The 12,460-nt window shown below is 32.0% G+C and overlaps 2 protein-coding genes across 2 annotated transcripts; both read right to left on the bottom strand.

Moving 5' to 3' along the window:
• Window positions 1-92: 92 nt before the first annotated feature.
• Window positions 93-3,150, bottom strand: LOC130894564 (putative E3 ubiquitin-protein ligase UBR7). Its single transcript, XM_057801448.1, has 4 exons — window positions 2,845-3,150; window positions 2,390-2,783; window positions 2,111-2,331; window positions 93-532 (listed from the first exon to the last, which is right to left on the bottom strand). The coding sequence occupies exons 1-4, from the start codon at window positions 3,004-3,006 to the stop codon at window positions 176-178; spliced, it is 1,134 nt and encodes a 377-aa protein (XP_057657431.1). The 5' UTR covers window positions 3,007-3,150; the 3' UTR covers window positions 93-175.
• Window positions 3,151-4,290: 1,140 nt separating this feature from the next.
• LOC130894565 (DIS3-like exonuclease 2) lies at window positions 4,291-12,273 on the bottom strand. The gene is made up of 7 exons (XM_057801449.1): window positions 11,280-12,273; window positions 10,700-11,159; window positions 8,819-9,304; window positions 8,362-8,628; window positions 6,899-7,096; window positions 6,604-6,839; window positions 4,291-4,792 (listed from the first exon to the last, which is right to left on the bottom strand). Exons 1-7 carry the CDS (start codon window positions 12,150-12,152, stop codon window positions 4,559-4,561), a joined length of 2,754 nt encoding a protein of 917 aa, XP_057657432.1. The 5' UTR covers window positions 12,153-12,273; the 3' UTR covers window positions 4,291-4,558.
• Between the last annotated feature and the right edge of the window lie 187 nt (window positions 12,274-12,460).

Below are 12,460 nucleotides of genomic sequence, written 5' to 3' on the forward strand. Positions count from 1 at the left end.
ACATTCGTTATATTTTTAACCACCCCCGTATTTAAATTAGAACCACCCCGTATATTATTTTATTTAAAAAATATGGTAATAAAATAAATGAATGCGCACGTGAAATATTTATTTCAATTAAAAATTCCATTACTACTGGTATATATACGAGGGGGAAACGAAACTATCTACTGATCTAACGACAAAAATGGGGCACATCGATTTTCGGTTTCTTACGCGCGTTCATCTCGTCGAAAAATTCCCTGACGTCCTCTTCTCGAACGATCTTTTTATCTTCTGCGAATTTTTTTAAAAAATCCGCCAGATTTTCCTTGAGATCGTTGTAACCCTCGATGCAATGTATCAATTGGGTGCGATTCATCGAATTCATGAATTGTTTATCGTGACTTTCCACTATTTCTTGTACTTTAGCTTTCCCTTTTTCTTCGTACAAATGTACCGGATCTTCGGAATCCAACAGAAAGGCGACGTCTTCGTTTTCGTACATTTTCAGACATTCGTCGCAGGTGCACAACTGTTTACGCCAATTTACCTGAAAGGAAATTTTATTATATCAAAAAAATACCAGAAAGAAGTTGTCATGATAAAAAATGAAACTCTAAGATCAATTTTTACATTTCTTTCTTCACTAACTTCTTAATTATAGTATCAACTGCTTTTTGTATATCAAAATCCATAAAAACAGTCCCAACTAGAGCCCTTTTGGACCAAACAATGCAATTCAAAGCCACGGACACAGATTATCCTCAACGAATTGCAATATGAACCAACTGAATATGCAAAAATCTAAACTCAAACGAAAATCTCATCGTTTTGATGAGCAGTGACCAAATAGTACCTTAAATCGTTTTTAATAAGGGCTTATGAGAAGCATCACTTACAAACAGTGGACAAAAGACTTTAGGCTCCACCACCACTATTTGGTACATGGATCAAAAACCTTAGTAGAGGTAAAACACCCTCAAATAAAAGAATTTTTCTCGTTTGGGAAAAATGCTACCAATTTCCAAGCTATAATGGAATGTTAACTTGATTGATGCCATATAATGGATAGTAGAGCTACTGGAATGGAACCGTTGGTGGTCTAACTAATTTGGATACTTGGTGGAGGAAAAACCATCATGTCATCTATGAGTGCACTATACACATTATAGTTTGCCTAGTGACGTTGAAAAGTTGATGACAAGCTGCTGATTAATTTTTTTAAAGATTACAGTGTATGATGGTTTCAAATTGGTAGCAAAGGCTTATAAGAATGTATAAGTTCCCCTTAAAACTGTTTTTAAAGGAAAAGCACGTTCCTTATCTGTGCTGATTAATTTTCACTTGTATCACATATAAGCAGTCTTTGGAGCTACTACATTATCACTATTTATAAATTTAAACGTTTTACGAGGACATTTGATCTTTTTCTTCAATTTTTAACACAAATTGATAATTAAGTTCCTTGTTCGGCAGCCCCCTACAAAAACTATCACTTCAAAGCAGTCTCAAACCAGTACAAGTACATATTTATCCCAGTAGATGAAGGTATGTAGATATGAACCTCTAAATGAGATGCGAAGTTCACTATTGTTCCCCTTGGAATTATTTTTGAGCTAACAGCACGTTCCTCGTCTCTAGAAGATGAATTTTCACTTTTAAATCACTTGTATAACGCTCTTCAGAGCTACTATATGTAGATTTGGAAATTTTATGATGTTTTCTGACATTTTTTCAAGTTTAAACACAAATTAATTTTCTAGAACCATATTTCATAGCTCCCTGAAAAACTATCACTTTGAAGCAGTCTCAAGCTAGTACAAGTACAGATTTATCTGAGTAACTGAGAGTGTATCGTAAATTCTAAAAATTCACTAAAAAAAGCAAGAAATTGTATAATTGGAAGTCATAGACAATTGGAAACAATATAACTGAAACGAAACACTCAAAATAGTTTGTTGTACAAATTTATTGAAAAATTATTATGAATACCTTCATATATATCTAAAACCCTGTATATAAATGACATTTTCATATAATTTGAACTAATATAAGATTTTTTCGTAAAATTCGTAATTTTTTATAAAAAAGTAAGTATGAGATTGAAAAATCAGTTCAACATACATACCTCAGGCCAAAATTTAGCACAAACTTTTGTGGACTTCTCTTTAGGTTTCTTACAATACGCACCATCTTCAGATTCTTTATCTTCCTTCTCGGAATCATTAGATTTCACCTCAGTTGCAGTAACATCAACATTAACATCCTCAGAACCAGATTTACTAGTAGAATGGGCATCATAGTGCAGTAAGAACTCGTGTTTAGTAACGCAAGCCTCGCAAATCATTTCTAAAATCGAAAAAATATACTGGGAATGAAATTTCGAAGTATTGCATCAATTTCTCACCAGCGAAATTGACAGACGGCAATTCGGTTCCCAGATGTCTAGTGTGGTACCAATCTTCGCAAATAATACATTGAATCATCTCATCTGGAACCGGATCTTCTATATCAGGAAATGGACGATGACAAACGCAATACAATCCGGAAAAATTTTGATTATATGCGTTCAGATCGTTTACTAAACTTTTATCTTCGAAAAGATTGCAAACTACGTTTGAAAATTTGCTATTTCCACAGTCGCAACGAAAATTTCGTTTAGTGTATAATTCGACTAAATCGTGACCGTCGTGGCAATGGAAACTGCAAGCCAAACAAACTCCTGCTCCTGTTTCGGGGTCTTCTTTTGCTTCTGGAATGCACGTTAAACATGAGTATAGGGCTTGTCTCTTAATATACCCCTAAAATGCATAAATAATCACACGTATAAACAGTTTTATACAAAATAATCAATATATTTACCTCTACATACGAGCAAATTTTATCGTTAGCAGCCCCCAAAACAGCAGCTGTGTTTTCAATCAACTCATCTTCTAGTTCGAGCACATCGTTTAACGTCATTGTTACTGGATCTCCTTCTGTGTCCATATCGGCATTGGTTTCAGTAACGTTCTCTTCTGACATATTGAATTAGATTTAGCTAAAGTTTCTTACCAGAAGATACCTCTTAATTACAGCCGGCTTTTACGAAAATTTGGTTTCAAAATGGCGGGAACGTCAATGACGACTTTTTTGACAGGGAGCAAAGTAGGTCCTCTACTATTTTGTAATGACAGTTAACAGAACATAGATAAAGTACAATTATAATTTCAATTACTTTAAGCAAATCAAAACTAAATAAGAAGGATTATAGTGAAAATCATACTAGAAATTGATATTTATTTCCAATAAAATGCTTAGAAATAACCACATGTTAGCTAAATTTGAGTTTTATTAATCGTCGAATATAAATCGAACTATATTATCTGTCAACAATGTTTAAAATAGAGTAGTCCCTTTCAAAAACACACATATGAGATCTATGATCACAAATTGAACTGTTAATTATTGTATGTTTGACAGTTTTTTTAATATTCAGTATGTACTGAATAATATAATGTTTCATACAATTTTTTTTCTTTTGTATCTTATGAAACCTTAAAAGATTCTAGTAGTAGTAATTTTGAGCCAATTTTATAAGATATTATAGTATACAATTGATAAACTAGGATTTCTAGGAAAACTAATACTTTTAAAGCAGTTTCAAGTCAATTTATCGGAGATATTTCAATATACAGTATGAACCATGTATATTTGTATAGAAAAAATTCAATTTTTCTCTAAAAATCATAATTTTTTGATTTAATTGTAAAAAATATCGAATTTTTTAAAAAAGTAAGACTTTGCAAGTAATTTCAAATCATTTTATTGAAATGTATTAGTTTACAGTATGTCCCACGTATATTTCGGTTTAAAAAATCGATTGTTTCATTCAATTTTTAAAAGTTTCCAATTTACACAAGAAAATTATCCTTTATAATTAATTTTATGTCATTTATCTATGGTTTACACAACGTCCAAGCCAAGGTTACTAGAATAATAGAAAGTTTGTGGCAATAATAAGATGCATAGTAAACAAGTGACGTCACCGGTTCTTCACAGCTGTAAATTCGTTAGTTAGAAATATATTCGTTTGTATAGCCAGATCAGCAAGAGATAACACACATCCTCATAACTTCAACATAATATTAGAGAGGTTTTGTTTGACATAAAAATATAAACAAAACAAAAATTTAAACATAATAAAGAATATTTAAAGACGAAAATAACGTCAAAACTGACATTTGGCAGATATATTGTATACAACCCGTAGTACCGACTGTTTTCAACACTTTGGGGGTTTAAGAAAAGGGGTAACGTTAAAAAAAATTCATTTTGTGCAAAATCCATTTATTTTTCATAATATTATGTAATTTTCGCAGCCAAACAATCATATAATACACAATAAATATATAAAGTCAATAAAAATTCTATGTGTCCCGTTTGCCCCCTATAAACTACAATGGGAAAAAAAGCTGAAAAATTGTTATTTCAATATTTATATAACCAATTACATACACCCAAATTACTCACCAATTTTTTTTTTAATAAAATAAAATATTTAAAATAACCTACACTAAAATGGCGACTCGATAAATTATACTCGAAATGATTCCTTAGGGTGTTTCAAACGACGTTTTTCACCCTTAATCGGTTGTCTTTGTATCACCAAACGCCCTTCTAAATGATAAGAATCTTTCCTTTTCAATTTAACGGTTACCACTGAAAATAACTCTACAATTATACAGGCTGTATCAAAATTTTTACATCTAGGAACATTAATCGTTAACTTGTGTGAATTGTACGACCAAATAGTTCCTCTTGGACAAGTCTGGAACAAATTTCAAATTGTAGAACAGAAATATTATTCAACCCTTACTAATACTAAATTACGATAATTATGAACCTCTAATTGGAGATTTGAAGCGAAACTAGCTTACGGACAATCTGTATAGGATTTAAAATCAATTTATGGCGTTTGTATACCCGGAGCAACAAAAAAGCTGCCTCAACGAAAATGGAACGAAAAAATATACGAAGGGGAATAGGAATATAAGGACCTGAAACAAGACCCCAAGCACTGAGCTCTTCTGTAAACAGTTCTAAAATGACAAGAATAAGATGAAAGAGAGGTTAAGAAGCGACACTACGAACAGAAGAGATCCTTAGAATGAACTAGTCAAAGCAGATCTACTTTGATTGACAGGACATCTCAAGAAAGTAATCCTGGAACTTGGAAGAGAACTTGAAAAAAGATCCAAATACACTTCTTGGAACTAGAATTGATAGAATGTTGGAAGAAGTTGATAGAAAAATTAATAAAGAAAAGTTTGAGACAACACAGTAGGGTTTAGAAGGATAACCACGACCAGAAGAGATCCTTAGAATGCTTTAACCAGATCAAATCAACCCTTGAGTGGTTTTAATGGAACTTCTCAACAAAGTAATTCTTAAAATCAACAGAGAACTTCAAAAAGGAACCAAAAACTCTTTTGAGCACTAAAATTGATACAATATTGGGGGAAATTGAAGATAACAAACAAATAAACGATTTAGACACAAAGTAGGGCAGATAAATGAAACAATGACCAAAAGAGATCTGTAGAATGTTATAGCCGGTGCATATTAATCCTTGAGTGGTATAGAATTTCAATAAAGGACCCAAATACCCCTTTAGGGACTAAAATTGATACAATATTGGAAGGAATTTAAGAAAATAAACAAAAAAAAACGATTTAGACCATAAAGTAGAGAAGAGAAATGAAACAATGACCAAAAGAGATCTGTAGAATGTTATAGCCGGTGCATATTAATCCTTGAGTGGTATAGAATTTCAATAAAGGACCCAAATACCCCTTTAGGGACTAAAATTGATACAATATTGGAAGGAATTTAAGAAAATAAACAAAAAAAAAACGATTTAGACCATAAAGTAGAGAAGAGAAATGAAACAATGACCAAAAAAGATCCGTAGAATGTTTTAGCCAGTACATTTAATCCTTGAGTGGTGTAACTTCAATAAAGGACCCAAGTACCCATCTGGGTACTAAAGTTGATACAATATTAGAAGAAATTGATAAACATGAAATAAAAAAGATTTAGGGCACAAAGTAGGGTTAAGACGACCAGAACGGATCCATAGATCACTTTGGCCATTGCAAATCTACTTTAAAGCAACCAAGTATGCTCTAGTATTGCCAAATCGACTCTAAGTGGTTCTAATGAGACATTACTGCCTTATTGGACACCTCAAGAAACCTTGGTGGAAAAATATCATTGCAGATTCTGTATTTTGACTGAAAATAAAGTTCTACATAATTATGAGGCCTCCAAAACTTTCATAGAGCATAAACTTTATAATTAATAACAAAACTGGTAGATTTAGAGACAGTTGAGTAGAAAAAGGGGGCGCAATATATGAAATGTTATCTTTCATATAACAGAGCCGGTCCTGACATTAAAACCGACACCTAAAGTGCATAAGACACTTACTTTTTATCGTATTAGTACCAAGTACGTCCCTGTGCTTTTTAGAACATTGTAAAAAAATCCGGTACGAATTTTTAGGAGAAAAATACAAAAAATAAATATTACAGTTTTGAAAATCACTAAGAATTTCGAAAAATGAAATTTGAGACTCACGTTTTGGTATATCCTGACGATGCTTCCGGTTTTTATCACAATAACATCGAATGTAGTTTCCCTAACGTCGACGACGACGCAGGTTTCCGAGAAGGGTTGATGCTTTTCCACGTAATGGGCCAGATATAATTCCCCACTGGCGTCTCCGGCTTTCTTGGCTTGATATTTCTGAACGTTGCAATTATTCGCTATAGCTTGAACGTAGTCCTTATCCCATTCTGGTTGTTCGCGATAATCTACGGGGAAAAATATTGATTATCGGTATTACTTAGTACTGATTCGGTGATTTTAGTACTTAAACTTGCCGCCAACAATCGATGTACCATAATATCCGCGTATCTTCTTATAGGGGAGGTGAAATGGGTGTAGATGGGTATGCTTAAAGCGTAGTGTTTGAAATCGTCTTTGGTTGTCTTTTTGCCTGCGCAAAAATATTGCGCTCTCGTCATCGATTTTAATGTCAAGTGTTTTAGTACTATATCTCGACATTGACCTAAAAAAAAAACAAAAAAAGCCAATACATACATCGATTGTTTACCCCACGGCCGCCATTATGTCGTAGAACAGACAATCAGAGCAAACTCAGTTAAAAATGGCCGTTGTGGGGTAAACTTTTTCCGTAAATTTCCGATTAGTTTGTATAATAATTTGTTAGATTTTAGAATTAATTATTTCTAGTTTAATTGCGAAACGTATGATGTGCAGTTATCTCAACACCATAAAACAAAACAAAAACATTAAAAAACAACTAATTACTGAAAAAAACAAGAAAAGCCCATAAGGTACATACTAGAAAATTGTTTACCCCAAGGCCGCCATTTTGAGCAAAAAGCTCATTTGAAAATGGCAGCAGTGAGGTTAATTTCTGAGTAATTTGCGAGGTTAAGTATTTGTTAAATTTTAGACTTTAATATTTTCAGTTTTATTACGAAATGGGTGCGCAGTTCTCTTAACACCATAAAACAAAACAAAAATATTTCAAAACAACTCTCATTATCGAAAAAAAAAAAGCAAAAAAAGCTAATACATATACATACGTCGATTGTTTACCCCACGGCCGCCATTATGACGTAGAACAAACAATGGAGACAATCTGAGCAAACAGCATATTTCAAAATGGCCGCCGTGTGGTAAACAGACACTTTTGGTGTAAGATTTTGTACGTACAAGGGGAAAAAATAAACAAAATGAGAAAAAATCATTGAAAATATCAATTTTTAGATATGTTTTCGTAAATTTTTATTTTAAATATGCAGAAAAATTGGGAAAAATTATTGAGAATATTGAAAAATTAAAATATATATTAATATATTAAAATATTAAAAATTAAAAAGTGGAAATTTTATGCCCAAAAATAGGGTGAAACCAAACAATTACCACAAATTAATTGAAAAGGCATAATAAAAAAGCAATAACGCAAATTATTTATGAATAATAAACATTTTATGGAAATTTTAATCTTAAATATGTCGAAAAATGCGAAAAAACCAAAAAAATTATTGAAAATATTAAATTTTTCACTTTTTATGCCCAAAAATAGGGTGAAACCAAACAACTATCAAAAATTAATCAAAAAGGCATCTTAACGAAAGTTATTTATGAATAATAAACATTTTTTGAAAATTTTAATCTGAAAAATAAAAATTTGTGGTAAAAACGCCGACCTGCGGAATATTAGCCATAACGTTAGGTTAAGTTAGGTTTTAAATTGTACCAAAAAGTTCCCTCCAGCATCCGGACAATAAAAATAAGACAAACCTTCGAAATCATCCGTGATATACTTTTCCAAAGAAGCGGCTACGGTAGCAGAAGAACTGGTATCAAAATGGATGCCATATTCCGACAATTTATTTTGCAAATCCGTCAACATTTTATCTTTGGGCGGATCGTGACACCTCAAAAACGCCAATTCGGGAAAATGATCGTAGATTTTTTGCGCCACAGTGATATTAGCTAACAACATGAATTCTTCTATCAAACGATGAGCCTCTTTGTTTTCCTCAATTGAAAATTCCATGGGTTCGCCTAAAAAACAAACATTACACTTTTTCGGTATCTTTCGTTTGGAAAATAGCTTTCGAAACGGTTAAAAATACCAACATTTCAACCTATTTCCAAAAATCAATTTTCAATCGAAAGAGACTTGAAATACAAAAGTTTTAACCACAAAAAAAATATAGAAAAACGAGGAAATTTTAAAAATTTAGATACCCACCTGTATCAGGATCAAGATGGAAACGTAATTTTATGTTACTAATTTTTAGAACGCCGTTTATCAGTCGTTTTTTTCTTAGCACCACCGCCAAATTTTGTAAAACAACCACTTTATCCACAATATCGTCCACTGTGAACCCATTATGAATTTTAGGAAAATCCGTTACGGAAAATTCCTTTCCGATATGTTCGATAATCATTTGAGCGTGTTCGTAAGCCAGTTTTGCGCACGAATTTATCACAGACCTAGCGAATCTTTTATTTACAATATCGCCGTTTTTGTCCATTTCCCAAAACACGGAAAAAGTTAATTTATCTTCACCCGGTAACAACGAACAACCCATACATAATTCTTCTGGTAACATATGGTAAACGTTGTTTACTAAATAAATCGACGTGGCTTTCCTACTAACAACTTGGTCAAGTTCCGTACCTTCTTCGAGATAAAAAGAAGCGTCCGAAATGTGGACCCCTACCTCATAATTACCTAAAATTTATTTTCATTTTCCAAATATTATTTAAAAAAAAAAACAAAAAAGTCCATAAATTTTAAGGTTATGTTTCCTGTTACGTAATTTTTAACTTTTTATGCAACCCTATATATTTTTTATCTCCAAAATTATACAAAAATGTACTTAGGGGGTGATTTATTACATTTAGAGGTTTTTTATACCAAATCTTAAGCTCCAAAATTTCTTAAACAATTTTTTTATAATATTATTGTATTTTATAACTTTATTGTTTTAAAAAGAAGAAAATTCGACCTATACCAGCATGAAACAAACATATAATCTTATATGTAAGTAAATCTGCACTAATAGAATTGTAGACCTGCCTTTCTACACCCCTGAGTCCTTGGGGAAATGTGTAACAAAAAATTGTCTATGCATCGATTTATCTACGAGAATACAAACCTCCTCTATGAAATCGAATCATACGATGTATCCAAAAAGTAGATTCAGCTAGAAAACAATCTTGTGCAAGGGGTAGTAACCCTCTATTACATTTCTAGAAGCCGTGTTATGTACACTACAACCCTATAGCACTAGGAAAAGTTCCTTTTAGAAAACTCTGGATATGGGATGGCTCTACAAGATTCAAGCAAGTCTGTCTGCCATTTTATTTCCTTCCACTACAATATATCCAGGAACACATATAATGGTAACTTTCTTCTTTTTACCCACTTCATTAAACATATCAAGGATATTCAAAAACCACTTTACAAATAGATACACTAGAAGCACAAAGGATCTATTGTATCCCTGTAGCACTGGAAAACTGGGTTTTCCATATCCATCTTCTTTTCTAGTGTTTTTTTTTTCATTATCCTGATGCTATTTCCATTCCTAATTTAGCAAATCTGTCTGCCATTTTATTTCCTTCCACTGCAGTATATTGTTTTCAATCCCGTCTGTAGCTTTGGAGTCACCTGTATATCATTTGATAGCATTTGAGTTAATTTCTAAAATGTTTTAATTATATTTGCACCTATTGTTTAATTTTTAGATTAATAGAGGATTTAGGATCACTCCTATTGGGTATGTTTTCATGGTCCCGGTTACATATGGGTGAAGCAGTTATTGTACTCAAGGGATTGATTCTCATGGTATTCTAGTGCCCCAAACATGATCTCATTAACTCTGTATACATCCATAGCAAGATATTTGTTATACAACCCCAATTATTCCCTGTAAAGTGTCTGCTCAACATGAGGGTTTTAGTGGTTATCTCATTACTGAAGACATGTCTGCAAAATTGGAATGGTTATTGTCTTCACTAATGGTCGAGTAAAAATACGAAACATTTTGGATTAAATTTGAAAAGTCAAAAACACAAACTGAATATTTATGAACTCTGTTGGAGGTTACAAATAATAACTTACCATTTGGTAAGGTTTCAACGGACACAGCATCATCTAAATCCCTAGCAGTGGCAGGATCGATTGTAAATATACATTTATTCCGTATATCCTCCCTGTATTCAAACTCTTTTTCCCGAATTTTATCAATTTTTGGTATACAAGCCCTCAATTCATCACTAAACGGAGTAACATCTAAATTATTCTCTTTTAAAATTGATATCGATTCTACAATAAGATTGCCAGTTTCTCCAAGTTTCTCTATTAGAATACCTTGTGCTATATCAGGGGTGTTCCATTCCAGTAGCTGCGCGAGAAATAAAATATTTTTAAATTCATTATTGTATTCTCGAAATCTATCTGGCCAATAAAGTTCTGGGATCCTTAGTGCTGGAAAACGTTTGTCTCTAGGTATAAACATAGCAAATGTACTGTCTTTTTCATCACTCAGTCTCAAAGTACCAACACATTTTCTTGTATGAACCTTGAAAATTTTAAAAAAGTTAAATCCTTCATTTAATCATTCCAAATGTCCGATTCAGATGAAAATTTGATTAAATTGAACAATTAAAAAGTAATGGAATGGATGAAATGTGTAATTAACCTTTTGAAGTAAGTAGACCACTTTGGCGGTTCTATTTTCCTCAGTCCATTCCTCTTCCGGGTTAAGACGTAATATAACTTCATCACCTTCCAGGGCTCTGTTCCTGTCTGTAATGGATAGTATAAAATAATCTGCTACGCTGGTATCTTCATTATTAACATAAGATTCACGGGAATTTTTAGGGTTAATTCTGATAAATCCTTTGATTAATGTGTTGTTTAATAGTCCCTCTTTAACTTGATCTTCATTTATATAATCCTCAAAATTTTCATTTTCCTTCCTTTTTCTTCTTCTACCAGATTCTTCTTTAGAATGTCTTTTACCTTTAGGTTTATTGTTATTTTTATTATTGGTACTTTGTTCAAATTTAGATAGAAAAAGGCAAGGAATTCCTTTGAAAAATGATTTTAGATTGATAAATTTTTGTGTTAGATTTCGTTTTCTTAAAAAAATGCTGTTTATATTATCAGTAACAGGTTTAATAGAAAAATGGAGTACATCTTTCAAGGATCCAGTATTTTTAGTACAAGATGTTGAGGCACTTGAATATTCATTTTGTTTCACTTTATTTTTATTTTCAAAAACTAGACCGCTTATAAAAGACGATAGTGAAGTGTTGCTATTCGAAGATATTGAACGCGTTGAAATACTATCTTCTTGTGTTTCATCTCCTCTTTTTTTTTGCCTTCGTCTTCTTCTCGTCCTTTTAGAGGATTGAACTTCTTTATTTTTTTGTTCCGATTGCGTATTTGAATTTTTATTTAAGTTTGCTGACATATTATAATGTTGCTGATAAATTTGATTATTTTGTTCTAAACGTATCTGTCGAAAAACCTCGGTTACTGGATCATCCAATTTCCGTCTATTTGCCATTATTTTTATTTAAAAAAAATACTTTTCCACCCAAGTACTCAAAGCACTGATAATTTTAGATAATACAAGATAGTTATGTATTTTTTTACATATAAACGCCACTAATTATTTACTTGTCAACAATGTCAGTTATGTACGCGTTCAATAGTACCATCACACATGTCACCGATTTATCTATGGATGTGGTAAAATGACTCTATATAACATATGAAATGAAACATTTAATTTTATATTATTGAAAAATATCATGAAAGTGGTTTTTATATATTAAAACGATATTTCCGTAGTTGTCTTCAAAAAAATTATCT

This window comes from Diorhabda carinulata, chromosome 5, assembly GCF_026250575.1.
Source record: "Diorhabda carinulata isolate Delta chromosome 5, icDioCari1.1, whole genome shotgun sequence".
Classification (NCBI taxonomy): Eukaryota; Metazoa; Arthropoda; class Insecta; order Coleoptera; family Chrysomelidae; genus Diorhabda; species Diorhabda carinulata.

What these genes read in the sequence shown, in the direction of transcription:
- LOC130894565 (XM_057801449.1), bottom strand. Translation starts at nt 12,152, where the DNA reads ATGGCAAATAGACGGAAATTGGATGATCCAGTAACCGAGGTTTTTCGA. An exon ending in TATCACGGATGATTTCGAAG is followed by an intron (nt 7,097 to 8,361) that starts GTTTGTCTTATT and finishes TTTTTTTTTTAG; the next exon opens with GTCAATGTCGAGATATAGTA. An exon ending in ATTGTTGGCGGCAAGTTTAA is followed by an intron (nt 6,840 to 6,898) that starts GTACTAAAATCA and finishes TTTTCCCCGTAG; the next exon opens with ATTATCGCGAACAACCAGAA.
- LOC130894564 (XM_057801448.1), bottom strand. Translation starts at nt 3,006, where the DNA reads ATGTCAGAAGAGAACGTTACTGAAACCAATGCCGATATGGACACAGAA. An exon ending in GCCGTCTGTCAATTTCGCTG is followed by an intron (nt 2,332 to 2,389) that starts GTGAGAAATTGA and finishes TTTCGATTTTAG; the next exon opens with AAATGATTTGCGAGGCTTGC. An exon ending in GTGCTAAATTTTGGCCTGAG is followed by an intron (nt 533 to 2,110) that starts GTATGTATGTTG and finishes ATTTCCTTTCAG; the next exon opens with GTAAATTGGCGTAAACAGTT.